The sequence below is a fragment of the Helicoverpa zea genome, chromosome 6, assembly GCF_022581195.2.
Source record: "Helicoverpa zea isolate HzStark_Cry1AcR chromosome 6, ilHelZeax1.1, whole genome shotgun sequence".
NCBI classification, from domain to species: Eukaryota; Metazoa; Arthropoda; class Insecta; order Lepidoptera; family Noctuidae; genus Helicoverpa; species Helicoverpa zea.
Window position 1 is genome coordinate 2,957,952 of NC_061457.1, and position 23,223 is coordinate 2,981,174.

Genomic DNA, 23,223 nt, shown 5'->3' on the forward strand with positions numbered 1-23,223 from the left:
CTATTTTCATGATTAATTATACGGTTAACAAACCATAATTCGTAATATCGCATCATTTAGTTAATCGTCTAAGGAGTGCCTATTATCACACATTCATAGACAAGTATTCTCGTCTTTTCATTCACAAAAACAATATCAATCGTGCAACTTTTTGAACTTTTTTGAACTGAGACAAGAAGTTGTGTTTTGTTATTTTTTAAGTTTAATTTATTTGACTTGTTACTTAAATGCAAAAGTTAAAGTCCCAGCAGTTGAGTAAGCTCTCTACGAGTTCCTTGAAAATTCTGTCTCAGAATCGAATCAAAACGATATTAGAATTTCTCCAAGAAGATGTTACAGAGCTATCAGCCCTAACTAAGCTAAGCCTATCTGAAGTATTAGCAATTAGAAATGAAATATTTATAAAATATTCCGCGCCGTTAGTAAATGGTACTACGCTTTATGAAAAGTATTTGAAGACAAGAAGTCGAATTTCAACCAATATAGAAAGGTATTATGAAATAAAGCATACCTACATAAAAAAAATAACATTGCTTATAATTTTATAAAATTCATTCTCTATAATTAAATTTATTGATTACTAGTAAAAGCTTTAAATACTTAAATGCAAATCCATTGACCTCCTGGAATAATTACAGATTAGATACCGTAACAAACGGAGGGATTCCAGTTAGATATGTCACAGAAATATGTGGTCTCGCAGATTCAGGGAAGACTCAATTAGCATTTCAGCTTGCCATCAATTGCGTCAAGAATTATGGGACTACCGTCCTCTACGTTGATACTAAAGGGGATTTCTCCGCCATAAGAATTCAAAAAATGCTGGAAGAACAAAAGTTTTCACATATGGTACTTGATTGGAATTTGAATTTTGGGCCACACACATTTTGGGACACAGTCTGAGTCTAATTATAAAATATATTAAACCTTTTCCAGGATATGGCTGCAATAATGTATAAAATACAAATAGTCCATGTATGGACCATGGAAGACTTAGTAGAGTTATTCAAGAATATTAAAAACAAATCACTAGTCTTCGATAACTTGGCAATGATTATTGTAGATTCTTTACCATGTCTGATGTTTCAACATCTTGGCGATGACAATAAAATAGGTGAGAAAATATTCATTAATTTGATGGGTATGATACTGAACCATCTGCCCCTGGTATGTTTCTTAAAGCATGTGGATTGAACCAGTCGTTATACTTCTTCATTTTTCACAGGCCTTTCTCTTTTAAATGCTGTGGTAAACTATAGCAGATACATTTGCAATGAATTTAATGTGGGAATGGTATACATAAACATACAAACACGATGGTTAGACAGCGACATCACTGATATAGAAGGTAACATCTGGAAATTGGCTTTGTAATAAAAAGGTTAATATAGTATTTATTTGTTTCATTATTATTTATTTTCAGATGATGGTGAATCAACATCTGCTTTTAAAGAGCAATCGTATATTGAGAAAAGGAATCGTTGCTTAGGAAGATACTGGGAACAAATTCCAGCACTAGTACTTCTATTAGAAAAACTTGAGGAAAACTCTACAGAAAATGAATGCTCCAAACAACTTAAGGTTTTAGTTTTAAGTTCTAACAATCTTAAAACTGGTGATAATACTTGTATTCTGAATTTAAGTGCAGTTGGAATTACATAGTTTATTACTTGTTATTCAGTGAGCTGTGGTTTTTTTTACTCCTAACAGAAGAAAAGCCCCAGTGTCGTCAAGACTACAGTCTATTCCCAGATTCCAGGCTGACATCACAAAGATTAAAAACTCCAGGCTGCTTTGTAAAAGTTTCTGAAAAGAAACTGAACCCGGCAGTCTGTGCATAGCAGTCGCACTTTCTATCTCTAAACCAAAGTTGGATGTTATAAGGATTAGGATACTAAATAGTAAATGACATAAAAATTGTTTCCGAATAATAGATCGCCACTCATGATTCAATTTCATTCAACAGTATATTATTGTAAGTCTCAAGTACACAGAATGCAGGCAAATCTGTCTTACCGCAATTTTCAAATATTTTTCTATTATAAGTACATTTAGAAATTGTTAGATGGCGTTGTTGTAACCACAATATTGCTATCGCGTACGTGACGTATGTTTATGGTCCGTAAACGGGCACCTTGTCTATGAATCATTCGATTCAATAACCGATGCTGCGCGTCAACAATTTACTCAGTCAATCACTCGCCTCCCTTTCATTCACTCTTTCATTTGAGCGCACGCCTGACGGGCGATGCGTGTTGTACTGTGATGGCTCTTTATAACACTTTTGTAAATTCAACATTTTTATGATATTTGTGTGCTTAGTATCCTTCTTAGTGTAATTAATTTTAATTTGTATATTTGCGTTTACTCAAAAATGGCGAATCAATCCCAGAAAATCGTTTACAAACTGGTCCTCACCGGAGGTAAGAATTGCACATATATTTTGTATACGGTTTTATATTTCTTCCTTTTAGGAGTGTGTGATTTATGTTTTAGTTTCTTTTATAAGTATATTACGTCCCTTTTGAATCGTATTTGTTATTGAATATGTTAATGGTGTCATGAAAAATGCAACACGTGGATTTTTGACTGCGTAAATCTCACCTCGATACCACATTGTATTTTTATTCAGGACCGTGTGGCGGCAAAACCACCGGACAGTCCCGCCTCAGCACGTTCTTTGAGAATTTAGGATGGAAGGTGAGCAAATGATTTTACTATGTACTTATTCTTATGTAAATTGATGTCAGTATGTTATGAATACTTTTCGAAATATGTTGTCTACGTTTGTAATAACCATCTATTCAATCTTCACGATACTGATAATCAGCAGCTTTTGTGAATGCTAATAAGAATACTTAAAGAACTTACAAATGAACTGTAATTTTCAAAATTTCTTGTAACATCTATATTTGGACATTTCACTATGGTCACATAATTTCCTCATAAAATATTTTGGATTTAAATTTTGATTTTCTTGGCAAATATGCTCCCTCTCAATTGTGGTGTCTCCATCTGGAGATCATATGACATGGTTCCACAATGTGTTTATTTCCAGGTGTTCCGGGTGCCGGAAACGGCTAACGTGCTCCTCAGGTACGATGTGAAACCTACAAAAACTACACAGTGCATCACAGACAATAATTCAAGCTTTTAAATTTACATATTGGTACTGCATGTGTGCCAAAACAAATTAAAAATAAAATTAACATTTTCAAATGTTGTAGTTCTAACTAAAATGTATTTGTGTTCTGTATACACTTTCATCTGATTAAATTAGAAATGATCTAAATGAGTCATTGTCTAAGAAATGTTTCAAACTACATTTTATGAGAAGATGTTTAACTCAGAATATGGTCGAAATTGTAAATGTAAAAAGATATAAAGATGTAAAACCAAGAAAGATGTAAATTTAAAAACTGATTTACTCAATGCACTGTGAAAAAGCCTTAGTTTTTGAAATTTAAAAGCTTGCACAACACATGTATGCAGTAGTTATTAATTTTATATATTTTTATATGGAATTGGGAACTAATGCATAAGTGATGTATTAAAAATGAAAACATATGAATTTTATACCAACATGTTTTGTATGTATAGTGCAATGCATATTTTTTCTTTTGCAGTGGTGGTATCAAGTTTGCAGATCTCTCCGCTGATGAAGGTAAGATTTTCTATGTTTTGTCACAATTTACTTACATCATTCTAATAATGTCACTTCTGAAATGAGATTGTAGCCTAGTGCTTAAATTATGTTTGCATGCAGCTTTCACCATAAATCAGGAGTATTCCTGTTTGTTGATTTTACCTTAAAACTTGAGTATTTAATGACTAGAACATGTGGCAATTTAAAATTAATGTGTTCAAATAAGAATACTCCTGAAACCTTGCTTCAATTTTCCAGCTACAGTAATATTATGTTAGTCATCATTACCTTCACAGAGCTTGTGTTAACCCACAAAAATCTTTTAGTGCATGGTGAAACTTTGTACTTAGTTGGCCAATGAAGTTACTCAGAAGCTTTATTCATCTTGGGTTTCATTCATAAATGAATAAATAAAGGAAATGGTAAGGAAAATTAATGATGATCATTCTTTTTTCCTCTTATTACTTACGCTAACGTACCTATAGCTATTACTTACGTGTTAATATAAATTCAGAACTAGGTATTGTTAAGAAATTTTGGGCACCTAATGCATAAGTGAGTACCTCTGAATAAGCAAAAGGAGAATGGTGCTTGCGGGAATTTCCAAGTTGATGCGAACATTTCAATAGAATTTACAAACAGAACTTCGAAGTCATGGTACCAACTTACTGTTGTATTGACGAGCAACAAATTTAACGGAACAGAGAAACAATGGGAGTAAACAATCTGATTTGATGGCAGCATGTCACATTGCCGTAACATTTATTTATTTTTGTTTCTGCAATAAAAGATTGTAGGTTTATAGGTACCTTCCCATAAAATTCTTGAATTCCATTAAGTTAATAATGCGCAAAAGAAAACCAGTACTATACGAGAAAAAGACATATTTTCGGAAAATCCTAATGTCTGCTTTTGTTTGAATTGGCAAGTGTGACGACCGGAAACCTTCACTGCCAGTACGTACATTTATTGTTTAGCATCGACTGCTGCCAAAATCTTATATCACACGTTTTTTCACCCCGTTCTGTTTAGACTAGGCATTCTGATCTCGATTTGGTACTGTTTAGTTTTAAATGAGACCGGTTGCGGCCGGCTAGCTCCCAATGTAATCGTATCCAATCTCCTATATCGATGTCAATGACTTTATCTAATTATACATAGGTTTAGCTGTACACGCGTGTGGCATACCAAATTCTGTGTAACTATTTCGCTTTATAAACTTAGTTATAACTACTGAGACTGCTTCAAACTTTGTTCAATGTTATTACTTATTTGTTTTTCTTCAAATGTTTTTCAAAGGTTTTCTGGCGGCCATCGGAAGGTCAAATCAACTTTCTACTGTAGAAATTCTCACGTAGATATTGTTCTATTTCTTAGCATTGATAGGGGCGTGACTGCGTTTGACGTAGGGACCACGTGAGGTAGGTCGACTATGCGCTCTGCCAAATCCTAATTGAATTTTAGTTTCTAAATGCGAGTAATTAAACTAAACTGTCTGGGATGATGGACAAATGGGCGAGGCACGAAGGAACCCTTTCAGTCATTCAATACTTCTGTAGGCAATATGTATACGACAGTATCAAATTATTTTTCTAGGTCTTGAAATGTTTGTAAACAATATCCGTCTGCCATTAAAGTAACACGTGCGCGTAACCCTTTTAGGTCTAACCGGTCACACGGAATCCTGATAAAAAACTGCGGGAAACAGCTCCAGCCGGAATGATTTATCACGTTGTATCGCATGTTCTACAATGTTTTGATATTTAGGAGACTAATAAAAACAAACAGTTAATACTTTATTGAACAAAGATAACCCACAAATGATATTTGTAAAGATTCGTTTTTTATAATATCAAATGGAAGATGTAAATTCCATAATGTAATGTAAACTGCGTCGTTGATAAGTGAGGATCGAAAATGACATGTTGACTGAAAGAATAAACTGGGCATCGAGCCTTCATGGTATAGAGAGTTTGTAGCTAAATAACATTTATTAATTTATTGAAACGGATTCGATAAAACATAGCGAAGTGACTAAAAGTAAGTCTTAAAGTCGTAGACATGTGATTTGGAAACTCCTACCTGAATCGTTAAGGCCAAATGGATGAATCATACCTACCATACTCGTTCGGTCTTCAAATTTTACGAAGTCACACGTTGTCACTGAGATTTTTGTACTGTAATGCTATGTCACCATACATATAGGACAGACACCGCTCTGCCAAGACGTAACGTCGGGCTAAAGTCCAATATGAAACAGTCTAGATCAGTATAAAACTCATATAAAATTTAAAACGGGCAATAATTACGTTGCGTAACATCTAACGTATTTGTATTCTGTTACGCGATGTATTTCGGTTGTTTTACATCGGCTTCGGTCACGTGAATCGTTTATTTTTGCTCCTGAAGCTCTAGGTGAAGACCGATTTGCGAGCCCCTGTTTACGAAGCTCCGAAACTATTCTCGAGGACTTTGTTCTCTATTTTGAGGATTTCATTGTTTTATTTTCATTGGCATATCTGTATGCAACATATTTATATGGGTAACGAAGTTTCAAGCATACATAATACCATAAATCAAGGCTTTGGAAACGAATGGATGTTAGCTGTCTAGTCTTCTAATTACACAGCTCAGTTCTTCTAATCCCCTGTTTTCCAAATCCCTTTGTAGTGAAAAGAACAGATTATCTACGCTTAGTAGATCCTTTCATTGATAAATTAAGTACATTTAGTCTTTCGCAACGGCTTGTAAATCTGTTTAATCCATTATCGGCAAGGCCGCCTGGCGTTTATCTTTGAATAATACATATTTCTTCCATTGGCATAATCTACTTATAAAAATTGCATTATAAATGTACATGTAAGCTGTGGGGGATGAGGGGTAGGTTCTTTATGAGGCTTCTCGCGCTCTCTACACGTGAATGTTGATGTGTGTGTGTCGCTGACGTATCGAGTAAGCTAGTTCACGGTCACGTTCACGGCGATAGAAACACGTTGTATAAGGAATGCGTAGTTACGTATCTTTAGCGTTAGGCTCTACGATCGATGAAACTTAGTTCTCTCATGCCGGACATAGAATTGTGATAGTCCTTTTAATACCCTTATCTTGATTAATTTTTGCAGTAATTATCCAGATATTCTGGTCCTATCTTTAATGCGTCCCTTATCGCTGTTACAATCGGCAATCCTATATTTCTGTTTCAAAATGAATCTCCAAAACCGCATAGTATTAAATCGTTGTTTTTCGTTTTTGTGTATCTTGCACGAGTGTTGATAATTATGATAAGTTTCTTATTGTATACTTTTTGTTAGCAACCCTGTTTAACGCTTCAGTAGCTTCGGCAGCTGTTTCTGATTGAATGTAGTTTTTTCTGCAATTGATAACGTGTCACGACACAGTTTCAGTGATTCACGCTGATTGTTGCTGTGAATATTCTAGAAATGAATTCAATTCGCTTTTCATGAAGTCTGTTATGTCACGCTCGTTTGGACCCCCTTTATATCCTAGCCGGTAACCCGTCTCTGCAAACGTTTATTATTAAAATTTACGCATGTTACCCATTAAACATAAATAGACAATCGGTGGCCGGTGCCACTCAACCGCGGTTTTCCGTCCCACTGCCCGCCACCGGTTAGCCATCACTCGAATAAACTGAATAAAACTTGAAATCATTGTACTTGCTTCTTATTGTGTGTGTCATCAGAGTTTGACGCTCATTTGTAGAGTGAGCAGGAAAAGATGCCTGAAATAAGAACCTCAACTTCTATAAACGTAATGTTTATCTTGCCATATCTACTTACATCTCCTGATGATATTTACCCAAAACAAATGAAGTCACATGCATCCCTGACGTAAAACAACATTAATTACTTTTGGCCCGCATCACTACGTTTATCATTTACAATCATGATGTACTCTAAAATGTTCATTTTCTGACATTGTAAAGAACTTTTCTTCAAAGACAACGTTGACTGTTATCTTTCATTTTCCTCGAATGAGTTATTGTCCACGTTCCATGTGACTTCTTGATTTATTTAAATAATTTCAAGTATATTTCAAAAGTAAATGAGTCAGAAAAAAGACTAATGGCAGACTAGATTTGTCAAAATGTCCATTTGTTTTTATGGCGACTATCAACACAAAAAATCCCGTAGAGTAGATACTATTTAGGTTCTTTCTCTGCTTGTTAGAATTATGGTGACATTATAGATGTTTGTGTGTATGCTCACAGTATTGACAAACCCATAAAGCTTGGATTTATAGGGGTCGATGAGTAAGTTCGGACAGACATCCTCAAGGTCAGGGTGACCTTACAAACAGATATTGATTGATACTCAATGAATGCCCACTATAAATGCTAATAACCGTTACAACGGTAATGTGGTTTTTTCTCTCCGTAAGGTGTGTATTGAACTATAATTTTTTATCGTATCGTTAAGGCAGCGACCACAAGACCTCGTGCCTCATAATATTCAATTACAACAGTTGTGAAATAGAGAAACAAACGTGATCGCTTTCTCGTCCTCAGATTTTGATAAGTACTACTTCGGTGTTGATAATGTTTACATAAAAACCTTTTGTTCAGAAGTAGGGCGGGCCGAGTTTCAATGCTGAAGTTAATGTCGACCTACAAATGTATTCTCTTTCAATTGTACCTTTGCCTTGAAGTTTTATGTCAATATGACAACACAAAGATATCATTATCGAGCCCTCTGGATACTTACAGATGACGCAATTAATCATTTAGACCAACATCTACTGCGACACGCTAAGTCATTTAGATTATCAATTCAATACCAATTTAATGACTAAAAGTTGTCATGCGTACTTCCATTATATCACGTTTATAGATCCCAGGGGTTATACAATCATGATGTGCCCTACAACGATTGCTAGAAACCATGTCTTAAAATGTACAACATCTAATCGTAAATAGTTGATAAAACCATTTATGACAATGTAAGCTAACTCACAATAATCAGTACAATGCGCCAAAATACGATCATGTGCATATAACTGATAAATAAATTGTAGATCCGCCGATAAGTGTTTCAGTTGACATGTGCACTACGAATTGTAAATGGTGCACGGCCGCGGCTGTCGCCCAGGCAAGCGACGGTGACAGTGGTGAGTTGGTTACCACCTAAAAACAAAGGCTCAGTGAACTCCGTTACGCTAGTACACATATCACCGTGTCCATGGCAACACTTGGGGTCATTGATCTATAGCTAATTGCTAGAGCTAGTTATCTCAGAATAGGTACTTGTCACATAGCTCTTATCAAATTAGGTAGCCCCTAGTTAGTTATTATAACTATTGTGCCTAATATGTCAATGTTATTTATAGAGGGTATAGTATAATAGTATCTTCCTTTATTCAATAATTGTAAAGGTTAAAGGTTTCATGAGATAGGGTCGCCTATTGTCAGCAAGCGCTATTGAATAAAATTTTCTAACGAGCTGACCCATTAACGCTTGTGGTTTCTAACCACAACACCCCACGCTCAACAGTCATGTGTTCTGACTGCGTCTACAAAATGCACCAAAGCAGTCAAATAATGATCATAGTATTGTGGATAAACAATCCATACGAAAAATACCAGTCTGATTATTTTGTTTTTACTTTATTGAAAAGTCGCTTGGTCAAAATCCGCATCTGGTAATAATTTAATGACAAACGCTTTTATTTTCTTTTTTGGATTTACTCTTCATGTGCTCAGTTACGTTAATTTTGGTACCGTGCCAGTAAACATATTTAAACTCACAATTATTCTAAGAATCTCTTTAAAAAGACCGAATCTTTACAATGTTTAAATGATTCGGTCGTTATGGTATGACCAGCTAATTATCTACACTCACAAAGGAGTTTCAAGCTTTGTTTGGCTTCAGGTGACGTCTCTATGAGTGTTGAAAGTTCTTCGTTTTTTTTATTCGTTGGGACATTGACGTCAGGGGAGGCGTGTTGGTCAACGTCCACGAAAATGCTGCCAAACATTCTGTGAAGTAGACAGGAATTTGTATTAAAAAAAGAATTGAAACCATTCTGAAGTAATGGTTATCTACAAAGGCCTATTTATTAGTCAGACTTGTAATAAAAATAAACTTAATTGCGGCAACTGTTACAAAAATCCCCGCTTTGTATAGGCTTCAATACTGAGTCATAAATATCATTGAAGACATGCATAGCGAACAGGCCTGCTCAAATAACGATGAATAATCTAATTTGAATTGTGCATGGAATTTGTCATGAAAACAAAGCACGCGATACGAAAATAGATTTCCACGTTATCTTCGATTATTCGAAAGTTTATGGTCATGGTCATTAAAATAACTTTTTGGTGCATTAAGGTTGTTTCTCTCCACCCAGAGTGCTATTGTTATGGGTTTCTTTGATTTCAATATACTGCTGAGGTCTTAACAGATCATTTTGTCGTCTCTGGTACAAGATTTCCCAACACCTTTCTTCATTTTCAATAAAATGATAGCCTTTATCGCTAAGAATAGCTATATATTTTGAAGGATAAAAACAGTTTTGTTTCCAATGCTGCCGTCAATAAATATTCAACATGGTTCTTTGACGACTTTGTTCTTTTACCTACTTTTAATACCATTTCGTTCTTGGTACGAAAGCAGTCGACCTCGTCATGCTGACTTTGTAATTAGGGGGAAAATGATTGCAGTATTGTACCGATCGTTTTTTTAAACAAACTGAAACACAGCTTTTTGCTGTAGAAGGATGTAATTAAATCCCTTATTTCCTTGTTTAACGTGTCATTTTCTAGAAACTCGATGTTTCCGCCATTCTGCAAAATTATGATTTTTCTTGGGTTAGGTACCTAACAAAAACAATGATACATCAAGTTCATGGCTTCTCTTATCTTTGTTTTATGACGCGATAACTGAGTGCGTCCACTCTAAAGTAGCTAATTTATGAATGATATCAAGCAAAACAGGAGTATTTATGAGTGCTTGTATTCTCAATGGCAATTGCTAAATCCTATCCATACTCACTATATTTATTACTAGACCCGTGTTTTGTAATGTGACATTATATTGCTTATCTATAAAATATTGTACCTTCTTAAGAGTTTTCCTGATATAAGTCGTAAACTTCTAAATTACTTTTCCTTACTAATCACCTCGTAAAACAAGGCGCTTGGTGCCGAGAACCCGACAGCGTGTCTACGTCATTGAATGTATTTATATCGAAATTGCGCTAAAGTGTCCTACTTTTATTTAAACGATATGATTATTATTCTACTATTGCAACCGAATAGTGGACACTCCACACTGGTGTGGCGCTGAAAATAAATGCCGCAGACAATCACGGCCGAGTTTCAGAGTTTGTTTTGCCGGCAAACCAATAGCAATATTTTTTTAAATAGACGACCGGCCTTATGCTACATTCTTCCCGTCAATCAAAAAGACACTTTCCTTCCTATTTAGTTGATACAGATTTTCAATAAACACCATTACAACAATTGGCTAGCCGTCTTTCTTGTTCACACTCTGCTTGCTGTTTCTTGTTGGCATGTGGATGTGAATAAATATTTACTGCCTTGATTGTAATGCAGTACAAACCGGTGGTATTCAACATGATACATTACCGCTCCGTTACGGCCCGAATCGGAATCGTCTTACATAAACAGGATACTCTAGACGCGATACCTTCTTAATTGATCATTGCCAGTTGAGAGGCATTCACATCGTTATACGAACTCGCAGCATCTTCACATTGGCAATACAGACATGAGTTGTCTATGATAACTTCGAATGAATGCACTATGGTGGATTCTCTCGCTAATTGTATGTCGATGATTGATCGCTTGATTCATCACGACCACGTCTCATGATTTTTAATCGAAGATTATAGAAATTAAGCTTAATCGCTTAGTGCATAAAGTTTTCTTTGTATTATCATCGTCGTGTATTTTTTTGGCATTGATTACAATGGTATCCGCCGGAGTCGTTAACAGTGATTTGTAGGTGCTAATATGTGTTCCGCGCGCCTTGTCGCGTCTATGTCCTATTGCGTCACATACTCGTGGTCTGTGCGTTCTCATAGTGACAAAATAATAAAAAATACGCTATTTTAATCTGTATAACGAACCGATTTACCAAAAAGTCGGACTCTTTAAATGGGCTATCAAAATCTTACAATTCTTATACAATTACAAATGCATGGAATATTGTAATGCAAAGGACTACCACGCCGCTTTTATAGATTTCATCTTTTATTCAACGGGTGATACGAACAGTAGAAGTTCTTTTACTATGGTTTTAAGTCACGTTCCTTGGTATGGGTCGTTTAATTTCCGTCGGGAGGTAACGTTGAAGATGCATGTGGAATGCGTGCGTGACGTCACCAAATTAATTAAAGTACGACATTACTATTGGTATAAAAGATCGTGCAGTAAATTGCCGCAATCAACGTTCATATCTTTCCAAACCGTTTGTATTAGCCTAATAACTTAATGTTGATAAATGTACCTTACTGTCATCGTTTATTATGCAGCGGGTAATTTGCCAGATAGCTAACCTTCAACATTTTCAGTAAGTCAAATAGAAACTAACTTGCTTCGGATTTTCGTACCTATCTATTCCGTTCTAAATTTCTTTATCGACATACAGTCCGATATTCAGATTTTATTTTTAGCTTCTCAATTTCATTCTTATAGATATTTCAGTAGTTTCATGAATCGAATTTGAACAAATTAGAATTTAATTTTTTTGTTGGTAAAAATAAATAGTGATAAAAAAAGTACTAGGTACGTCTGTGATGCCAACATTATAACTGAACAATTAAAAGCCACAAAATTATCTAATTACCGCTGTATAAACACATTATTATTAATTATCCACGCGCAAAGCCAAATGTAATCTCGTCTAGGATCGTATACATACAGTTACCGGCACGGATGTCGGGCTCTCGGCGGAAGAGTGGGGATCGCTTTGCGCACCCGTACGCATAAGGCAATAAGGCAGTAAATCGCTTGTGCGCAGGTGAAGGTCAGGGCCCGACATCCGTGCCAGTAACTGTACGTGTAATAAAGACAGGCTTTATTATATTTACCTCTCAAGATTTTATTGTCAACCTTGTTTGTTTAGTGCCTACGTTTAATCAGCTAAAGGCACTTATCCGATAAATGATTATTGTTTCAATTGCTAACACGTCTAGGGAATTCCTTTTTTTACACAAAGCTTGGCTCATCTCATCATCTGCTATATTTAATTCCTTAATTCACGTCGTTTTCGTTAGCACGCGATTTAAGAACCACGTGTCCTTTTGGCGCTAATTCAAGAACTGATTTATTTGTACTTATGTTGTTCTAGCAAAATATTTACTTTTTATATTCGGTTTTGTCTGGTCTTAGTGATCCATTTTGTTCGACTCTTGCGAACTGAGACTAAACAGAGTTGTACTCAGTAAAAATGTCTATGGTATCGGCTATCAAAATTTCCGCCGGTACATTCTATTGTCCTATGAATAAAACCGAGGTAAGTTTCATGTAGGAATGCGTGTGTTCATTGGTTGAGTTAATGTCGTCATCACAAAGTTTACCTTTATTCTGAATGTTTAGAATACCGGTGGGAATATCTTAAAACATCTGCTTTTTCTAAACTGGCCAGTCCATTGCAGAGTCTTGTTTGTTGGCAATACTTGATGCATGACTTATTACGAAAACCTAACAAAACGCTAGATACTTATATTGAAAAGCAATCATTTATTGTTTTTAGAAATGCTTGCGTGGGTCGATGTTTTTGCAATAACTCATATTGATGCAATCAATTTATCACTGCCTTAACGTCATCGCATCTAACTACCTTTATGACTGTATGCACTATGCACGTTCAGTTAACAGTGTCTTTACGAAATGTATTTCTTTGTTACAGCGTTAAAATTCCAGGAGAACCTTCTAAGGACTATGATACAGATTGAGAACACTTTCTTCGAGCTGGGCAGGACTTGCCAGAGGGATTGCCTGATTATATGCGATAGGGGAGCGATGGATGCCAGTGCATGTAAGTTGATTTTGAACTAATAAAGTGAAAAATAAATAGAAAATAAACAATTTAGCCAGCCAGTGCTTTCTACGTAACTCATCTATTTATACCAGTCGCGAAACACAGAACAGCACGCCATGATTATGATTAACTGCGAAAAGACAGACAAACAGACGCCTGAAGGGCAATTTGTCTATGAATATAAATAACTATATCGTCCACACTGAAGATAAAATTAACAACAATGTTGGTACACGCCTAGGATATTATAGCTAGGAGATAGAGTAAAACACGTGCCCTATAAATAATGCTAGACAAACAAAGTTATATCCATATTATACACAAATACAACTGCATATAGTAAATTGTTGAGCATGTTTAACTTGGTCATAGTTTATTATCATTGCTGGTACGAGAGTCACTTGTTTCCTATGTTATTATGGAAACTTACAAGCTTCGCTTGAGTGCTTACCTAGTTTATGAGTCAGAAACAAGTAAATTGTTTTATCGTACAATCACGCTGGTCATTGTTAGGTTCTGTCTAAGACATAATTTTAAAATGATTTATAACAAGTTTTGATATAGGTGTCAGAACGTTTGCCTTTGCAGGCTTTTTTGAAAATAACGATCCAATTTGCGCAGGTAAAATAATCGAAATTGAGTATCTTTGGAATGTTTTTATACTATACCAGACCTTGTACAACGTAAATGAGTGTAATAAGGAGATGATAAATGTTCAATTACTAATAAATAGAGCGTAAAAAATAATTTATTCGCAGATACAAGTACCTAAGTAATTAAAACGTGCCCCTGTAATTGAAATAATGTTTTATTGCTTAAAGCTTTACCTTAAGTGGTGTCATGTGCTATTGTATCGGCATATATTATGCTTGAATACGTTATGCAAATGATTGCATTGTATGAATCATATGACTTATTAATATATGTAGTTGTCTATATTGGTGGTACGTCAGAAAGCAGTCCATAACAGTATTTATTGAGTATCAATCAAGTACATATAAAGAGTAATTATATTTAAACCAGTTTTCTAATTTAATTACTGAAGATATTTTTAGTGAAAACTAGGGCAAGTCACGATAATTCAAATGCGTAAAAACTACGTCTTAATTGTGTATTGAACATTGCACAATCGCACATAATTTATTTTGCAAAGGTAATCGAAAACGAACTGCGCAACTTGCTTAGTTTACTTCTACGCTTAAAAAGTAATCTATGATATTCACGGTGTAGGTATTTAAATAAGTTGAAGGTCATAAACATGTTTACAGAAATATTTTGGAAGGAATAATTTCCGCTGGAAATGTGCATTTCCGTAGATAACGTCTGTTTGCGATTCTTACGTGACAGGCTGTTCAGATAAAATAACACTTTATGAGCTTTATGCTTAACATATAGGTTACATGTAAGATTTGTAGCAATTCATGTTGTTTCAGCGTTTTTTCACAGCTAGGTAAAGTCGGTGCAAAAATTGAATTCACTCTCACTAACTGCAAAAAGGCAGCTCACGCTTCAGGCATGTTCTGAGTGAAGAGAACTTATAGGGCTATGTATTTAACACAATCAAACGTGGAACTCATTATTCGTTACATAAAGTATTTCTTCTATTTAACCTTCATGGTCGCGAATCAAGTAGCGAGCATTACACACATTACGATGTAGCTGGCTGGCACACACTGGATGCGGAACGAAGAAAAATTGGGACTTGTGAGAATGGCGGGAAAGACCGGTCTTTCGAAGTGTATGACTAAGATTTCGATGACGTATATTTCGGGAGAGACCTGTGTCCAGCAGTGGACTGTAATATACTGACCAATTAAAACTAAAGAATTGAACTACTTTATCTACAGACAGTTCCTCATACATTTCTTATATTCAATCATCATGAGTTATGTAAACTCCAGCCACGCGCGCGCACCAAGCAGGTCATTTGCTCTGATATGAACTCGAATTTTGTTTACTTACAGCGTTATCAGAATGGGTCATAATTACAAATTATGACTAGCGAAGTTTGACTTTTGACTGCTTTATCAAACATCTTAATTATAATAATTAATCATTCTGAAAAATTATAAATAAGTTTGTTGGCAATTTTTCTGGATAGACTATTCAGTTGAGACGCTTCCGTGTCATACCCAAACATTATAAAAAAGTGTGTCAGGGTGTTACATAAAATTGGCGGATAGCCGACCATTACATTTGTAACAACAAAATGCATCATACGTTGAATTGTGTCTCACAGATGTCTGTGTGTCATTCCAGTTATATCCAGAGAGAAATGGGAGGCGATGCTGTCTACTAACAACTGGAATTGTGTGGAACTACGTGACAACCGGTATAATCACATCGTGCACATGCTTTCTGCTGCCAACGGTGCTGAAGACTTTTACTCCACAGAGGTGAGTGACCTTTGCCTCAGACACCGCGTGGTCCAGGTTAAGAAGTCGTATGTAGTCTAAATGGTACATGAAGATACAACCTTTCTAATTGTGACGTCTGTATTGTAGCCAGTCAGTGAACTAGGAAATGCAGGCCAAACAACTAAACTAGAGCACGTTCAAAATACCCGCCAGATAAAAGTCACTAGATAATGTGGTCAGTCTATTTTAGATTTTTATTTTCTTGTGTCGGATTCGTTCCTTGCTTTAGTTAATTTGTTATTGATTTGACTTCTGATCTTTGTAATTAGCTGCGCCTTTAAATTGTCATTTCGTGCCACTTATTTAATCAATTTTAGTTTTTATTGTTGCAAATTACGACGCTTATTTTCAATAGAAAATCAGCATTGATTATGTTATTGTATTTTGATTATGTTTTCTCATTAATAGAATGGAAAACTTTTATCTTGAATAGCTACTTATCGAATTTTGTATGGTATACTTACACAATGCAAATTCTGATCATAAAAATAAGCATACCTACTGTTAGATGGTAGGTAGGTAACTACAGGTAATATTTACATACACATTTATGTTGTCTTATTTTTGACTTCGTAAAAAACACATAATATTGTTATCATCAATAATATTTATCATCACCAAAGGTTATAGAGAACAAAGTGGTCGTTTCTTAGACGCGAAACTAAGTTTCACAAAGTCTATTGATTGTTTTTATCATTAAATTACTACGTCGAATTTATTATCTGAAGCTATTAAAATCAAAATGTTGAAACCCATCAGAGTTAAATGATGTTTAAACTTTCGTTCATCCATCATTATTGGTAGATCTTTGTTCAAATCTTGGATAAGTGATCATAGCCTCGACGGATGTATGCGGGTATTATCGCCTGCAGTTCTGCGTCAGTTTCAAAGATAAATGCACTATTGATTCAACAAAACCTACATAGCTATAGTATTGAGGAAACATTCCCACTCTACATTATTTTAGTACATTTAAACACAAAACATGACTGATTTCAATGTCACAACGAAATTCTTGAATGTACCTAAAGCATGATAAGTCTATTATTTTTATCCACTATGTAGATACGGAGTGTTATGATATGATAACATCATACCTCATCATACAAAATAATTAACACGAGATAAGTTACGTGACTAATAACAATTTATGTCAACATTACTACAATAAAGTGTCTGGGGACATGAGTTTCATTCAAATATGTACGTATCAATGTACTAAAGTACTTCATACCGAGCTAGAAGAGTGCTCTTTTGTTTAATTAATAATAACAACAATTAACAATTACTTGAATCTACTTGTTCAATCTGTTGCACAATCAGAGTAAACTCAAAATAAACTTTTTGACTCGAAAATTAAAAACGGAGACTGTACTTAGTGAGTATGTACCCCATACTGAGATAGATTTATGAAGAAAGGCTATTGAAACCACGGCTATTTACTCGTACCCTCGTACGTCTTCCTGTCATAACAACATCATATCGTCATGACAGTCCAACACTCCATTTAAAGTGGTTAAAAGCATTTTGACACTCTTGCTTCTATCAATCACGTTGAAAGACAACAGCGTATTTAGTGACTCAGTAGCCTCTTTGGCTCTAAACATGACATGTTTTCAGGCGATCCATTGCACAATAAACAGAGCATGGTATTTCAGAAACTCGTTAGTCCACACAATGGATAATAATATGAGGGTGGTCTAATAACCAGCACGTGACGATATGTATGAACATGAATACGTCACTAATTATCATACCTGTTCGCATCTCAATTTAATGTTATATTTTCGTATAAATGAGTAGTACTTGTATCTGTCGTGACCGGCCTACAACTCGGTTACGCACATGATGGCAAACGTGACTAAAATAATAATGAGTTTCAGAGTGCAATTTCATTGTAACTCTACTGGCATTAAATTCGCCCAACGTGTCACAGTACCCATTCACGTGTGTGGCACATGTTGAAACTTAATATGACAACGTTTTTAATTTCAATCTTGTTGCAAATTGTTCGGTGACTCCACTTCCTTGGTTAATCAACAATACTAACCACCTAATCGTCTGTAGTTGATAAAACGTGTGCGATTAGGTAGGTATACTATTTTTACTTTGAGTCTATCCTTGGTATTTAATTATCACTCTTAAGACTTATTATGGGTAATTGAATTAGCATAATGGATAACACAGTCTGTACCTAGGTATAAGATCGCCTCGACAACTTACTTGAGATAACTGCCTCGTTGGTCTAGTTGTCGCAAGTGTGGCTGCTGAGCACGAGGTCTCGGGTTCGATTCCCGAGTCGGGCCGAAATCGCTTTCTGGGTTTTAGAAGACTTTCACAAAGCAGCCCGAAGCCTGGAAGTTGGTGATTGATTCACCCGTGCATCGGAGAGCACGTAAATGTCGGTCCTGCGCCTGATCTCTTTCCGGTCGTGTCGGATTACCGTCCCATCGGGTTATGAGAGTGAAGGAATAGGGAGTGCACCTGTGTCTGCGCAAATGCTTGTGCACTATAATATGTCCTGCGAAGTTGGCTAATCTCCTTACATGAGAACAGCCGCCGTAGCCGATAATCGGCTAGGAGGACATCATCATCATCAGGTATAAGATACTGTACCTTTTTATAGGTGGTTTTATAGGTTTTTGTAGGTGTCATTTTGTGACTGTACGTAGAATTTAGTATAGAATATGACTCCGGACGTCTAAGTAGGAACATTACGTAGCTTTTTAAATTGGTGTTCGTGCAAAATAAACAAACTATTCAATTCCAAACAAAATGATCGGTTCAAGCTATAAACACAATATTACTCAAATGTCTAACTTTATGAATGACCGATGTGCATGCAACCCATTCGCCTGCTTGTTGTGGTTTCGCAATAATATTGGCAATGTGCCATTTCAAGTCTATGGTGATAAAGCGCATCGTATCAAATAATACCTATAATCATAGCTGTATGACGTCAAATAAATATAGGATAAACGTTTTTTTAATGGATTTATAAGGATATTAATTGATATTATGATGTATTATTGTCACGTGATACATGTAATCGCCTTACCTCGATATATCAACTCTGAATCCTTCATCGTATGACCTAAATTATGATTATTTCCATATCTACTTGTTTTTCCCCAACCTTGACAGATACGTAATCTAATCTAACTTAATTTACCAATTATTTACATTTTATTATTTACAAATAATAAAACTATGACTACTCTATTCTCAGGATCACGCTTGCCGATCTGAGGGGGTAGAGTTGGCCAGGGAGCTGGATTACAATGCGGCGGCTGCGTGGATCGGTCACCCGTACTTTGACGTCATCGACAACTCGACAGACTTCGACCTGAAGATGAACCGGTTGATCGACTGCGTGTGCCAGAGGATCGGCATCGATACCGGTGACCGCCTCAACGTCAACTCCAAGAAGCGCAAGTTCCTCGTCAAGTCACCGATCGCGCCCGACTCGGAGTTCCCGTCCTTCCAGGACTTCGATGTCGTTCACAACTACTTGCAGAGCGACGTTCGCAAGGCGCAAGTCAGGCTCCGCAAGCGCGGGCAGAAGGGGCACTGGTCGTACATCCACACGCTGCGCAAGGTGCACCCCATCAACGGCCAGTCCGTGGAGGTGCGGACGCAGCTCACGCACCGCGACTACCTCAACCTGCTGCCGCAGCGGGACGAGGCTCACTTCACCATCTTCAAGAAGCGTCGCTGCTTCATATACAACAATCAGTACTATCAGTTGGACATTTATAGACAACCCTCACATCCCAGGTGATAACTTCATAAAATACTTTAAGTTATTTATATTGCTTACGTTTGTTATAAATAAATTAAAATGATATATATGTATTTATTTTATTATTTATCTATTAATTTATACTTTATCTCCATTAGATACAAATCTTGAAGGTAATAAAACGAATTTCTGCTTCGTACTGTAGTGTAGTCTTGCAATTACTTACCCCAAATGACTTTATATTAATCGGAAATATTTTCCAGGTGCCGAGGTTTGGTTCTGCTGGAGACTTACAGCGCCGTGTATGACAAAGACACACTGCTGGCTTCCCTGCCCAAGTTCCTGGAGATTGAACGTGAAGTGACGGGCGACCCTGCCTACTCCATGTACAACTTATCCCTCAAGGAAGATTGGAAGAATTCAAAAAAGTACTACACGGGTGGTGAGGCTTCCGGCGCCAACGGTAAGGCGGCAATGTGTTTGCTTTGCTATTTCAACTGCTCATGGAATCAATCTATTCATTTTTAACAAATCTCAAAATTGAAAAATATTTAGTATATTCAAATCATTTGCAAAGATTGTGACTCGAATGTATCAAAATTAATTAATTTATATTTATTGAGATTTGGCAAAATTTTACTTTTTACTACTTAATTTCTATGCATTTTAAATGTCTTCAAACGCTATTAAAACTTATCAACATTTTGGAACCAAGTTCTAATGGCTTTTGGGTCGAACAAATATTGTCTTCATGACTTCGTCGGTCATGTCTTTGCATGCGATATTGTGATGTGAACACTGGCGTAATTGTGTTATAGAATAGATTAGACACCCCTATTAGTTCCGGTAGCTTTTTTTACTAGTTTCTATAGGTACTTATTACGATTAACTGTCTAGTTTTTGTCTCATTGTTATCACACTTTAAAATTTGCACCCATACGTCAATATCTCCCACGTAATAATATCATTGATATTCTCATGTCCCGCTCTCCGGGTATGCCTGCGTAATTACCGTGCTCCCTACACGGAAAGTTTGGATCTACTCAAATATACATATGTAATTATGTTATACGAGTTTTCAAATCTCGGATATTAAAGTCAATATTGGTCAGCTTTATAGAAAAAACAATGCGCGCGGGAGGTATGGATACTTTATATTTTACTCACTGTGTGAACAATGATAGGTTGTCTTCCGCGATCCCCCGAGTATATTAAAGTCACACGTAACTTTCCAGATGCGAGTGCTGTAACTATTTTGGGACGAACAAATATCTATAGTTCTGATGAGTCTACTAATACAATCAATACGGAGCTCTAACATTGCCATTCAAGAGTTTAGAATCTTATTTCGTAAAGAACATTTTAGCTTAGAAAACGTGACTAACACATTTGCGTCAGTGTCACTTTGAACACGTAGTGTGGGGGTTAAAGGAAGTATTTTTTTTTGGTTTATCAGGGCCCACTAAAAGTTTGACCAACGGCCACAGTGATGAAAAACACAATGGCCAAAATGGAGTCGCCAAAATGAATGGGCACGCAGGTGAGAAACTGAATGGTCACGCAGTAGGGAAGATGAACGGTCACGCCGCCGACAAAGTGAACGGGTTCGACAAGCGCGGACACAAGGCGGCGCTCGGCAAGCTCGGCAACGGCGCCGCGCACGACGCAGAGCTCGACGAATTCAAGAAAACACACAGAATGGATCTCGGATCACCAAAGATTACAAAGGTCGCAGTAAAGATTTAAAAACATTAACTTATCTACTTTAGATTTTGAAATTTTATGAAATTCCACTTTGTAACACTTCAATATACACCAAATTATGAAATACCAATAATTTTAAGATCTACTTAAATGTAATAATAACTATTTAACTATCGCCAACCATCGTTAAATGGATCATGTACGCTCGTATAAATATTGTATTTATTCATACTTATTGTATAAATTGCCAAATGATAACTATTTTTGTAGTATTCCTTAAATATTACAATATTTTACATAGGTAACGCATCAAGAAAACCACAGCATATTATTATATATTGAACATTCTGAATGAATTCAGATAAAATGTAATGTTTTGTATTGTTTGTGCCTTTACACAGTATGATATATTTAAATACTTTTTCATAAAATAATAAATGTAATAACAAATATTGTCATCCACATCAATAGTATGTACTTAAAGTGTTGCAATAATTTCAATTTAAGTATTGTTGCAGTATGTTAAACACTATGATTAGTGTTGTAGGTATTAATGTACCTAACGCGATAGCATTTTATTTATAGACTTAATTTAATTATGTAACGACGACGTTAATAAATTTCATAATTAGGATGTTGCAGTAAATCGTTTTAGTTTGTAGAGAATCGTGAAATTTTAAATGTCTCGATGTTGTGTGGTCACGTAGTCACACTTTTTCTTTACTGGGGTCCGGATTGTAAACGATATAATTCAACATCAGTCGTAATATTCATTAGAACGGTCCCCTAAGCTTTTAGCGTTGGATTTGTCTTATAATATGAAATATATTTTTATCAAATAATGAAATATATTTATGTGACATAGGAATAATTAATTCGATTTAGAAATTGATGTTGTTGCATGTCACTATTTTTCGTTTGTCGGAGGAGACTAGTACTTATCGCAAAATCATAAAAATAATTTTACAAAAGTATTTTAAGCCACCTTTTTAATATAATTTCAATGTGTTGAATATAACATCTACTGTATAGCGGATTGCTAAATAGCTATAAAGCTATTCGACCGTTTGGCAAAGATCCACGGTAGCATTGTTAATGGCTGTGCTATTATAATTGAGCAATTGAGGGCTCCAATCTACGGAGCAACTGTTGGCGCCGAACCTGCCAACAGAAATATATCTTACGAGCCGCTTGCACCAAAAGGATAAATAAAAAGTTAGCTTTATTGCAATTATTATAATAATATTGTAAGACGGCGTCTTGTAGACTTGGCTTCCAATATTGTATTGAATGAATCCTTACATTTTAAAATGTAATTTGTTTTGGTGCATTGCGCTAATGCTTTGAGCGTAAAAATCTCGAAATTGCTTATTATGTAAAACCTCCTCGCATCATTTCTTAATAAAGAAAATGCGTCATTGGACTTTATTGTTTTATTTAACCCTTGATAGAAATGGATTGATAATTGAACAAATCTATTTACAGTTAAGACTCATGGCTCAGCCAAGGGCACGGCAGGGTGGGGAACCAATGGCACACGTGGCCATGGTAACACAAAATTTAGATTTTGAAATCAGAAAGTATAATAGTTCAAGAACTATGTAAGAGGCTGTCACCCCATACCTGGATAACGTGTGTGATTGTTACTTAGATACCTTGTTTGTACTTGCGTACCTTATAGGTTGCTTC

The 23,223-nt window shown here is 35.8% G+C and overlaps 2 protein-coding genes across 4 annotated transcripts; both read left to right on the forward strand.

Annotated features, from left to right (window-relative positions):
• Window positions 1–128: 128 nt before the first annotated feature.
• LOC124631155 (DNA repair protein RAD51 homolog 4) lies at window positions 129–1,684 on the forward strand. The gene is made up of 5 exons (XM_047165373.1): window positions 129–490; window positions 639–849; window positions 937–1,114; window positions 1,226–1,348; window positions 1,424–1,684. Exons 1-5 carry the CDS (start codon window positions 228–230, stop codon window positions 1,660–1,662), a joined length of 1,014 nt encoding a protein of 337 aa, XP_047021329.1. The 5' UTR covers window positions 129–227; the 3' UTR covers window positions 1,663–1,684.
• A 499-nt stretch (window positions 1,685–2,183) lies between these two features.
• Window positions 2,184–22,957, forward strand: LOC124631153 (TRPL translocation defect protein 14). 3 transcript variants are annotated; one of them, XM_047165368.1, is made up of 9 exons: window positions 2,184–2,423; window positions 2,633–2,700; window positions 3,059–3,096; window positions 3,627–3,664; window positions 13,540–13,668; window positions 15,931–16,067; window positions 19,318–19,865; window positions 20,094–20,293; window positions 21,287–22,957. In XM_047165368.1, exons 1-9 carry the CDS (start codon window positions 2,375–2,377, stop codon window positions 21,574–21,576), a joined length of 1,497 nt encoding a protein of 498 aa, XP_047021324.1. In that variant the 5' UTR covers window positions 2,184–2,374; the 3' UTR covers window positions 21,577–22,957. The 3 variants fall into 3 exon arrangements, with proteins under 3 accessions (XP_047021324.1, XP_047021325.1, XP_047021326.1); XM_047165370.1 differs by lacking the exon at window positions 3,059–3,096 and having other exon boundaries at window positions 2,185–2,423; XM_047165369.1 differs by lacking the exons at window positions 3,059–3,096; window positions 3,627–3,664.
• Window positions 22,958–23,223: the final 266 nt, after the last annotated feature.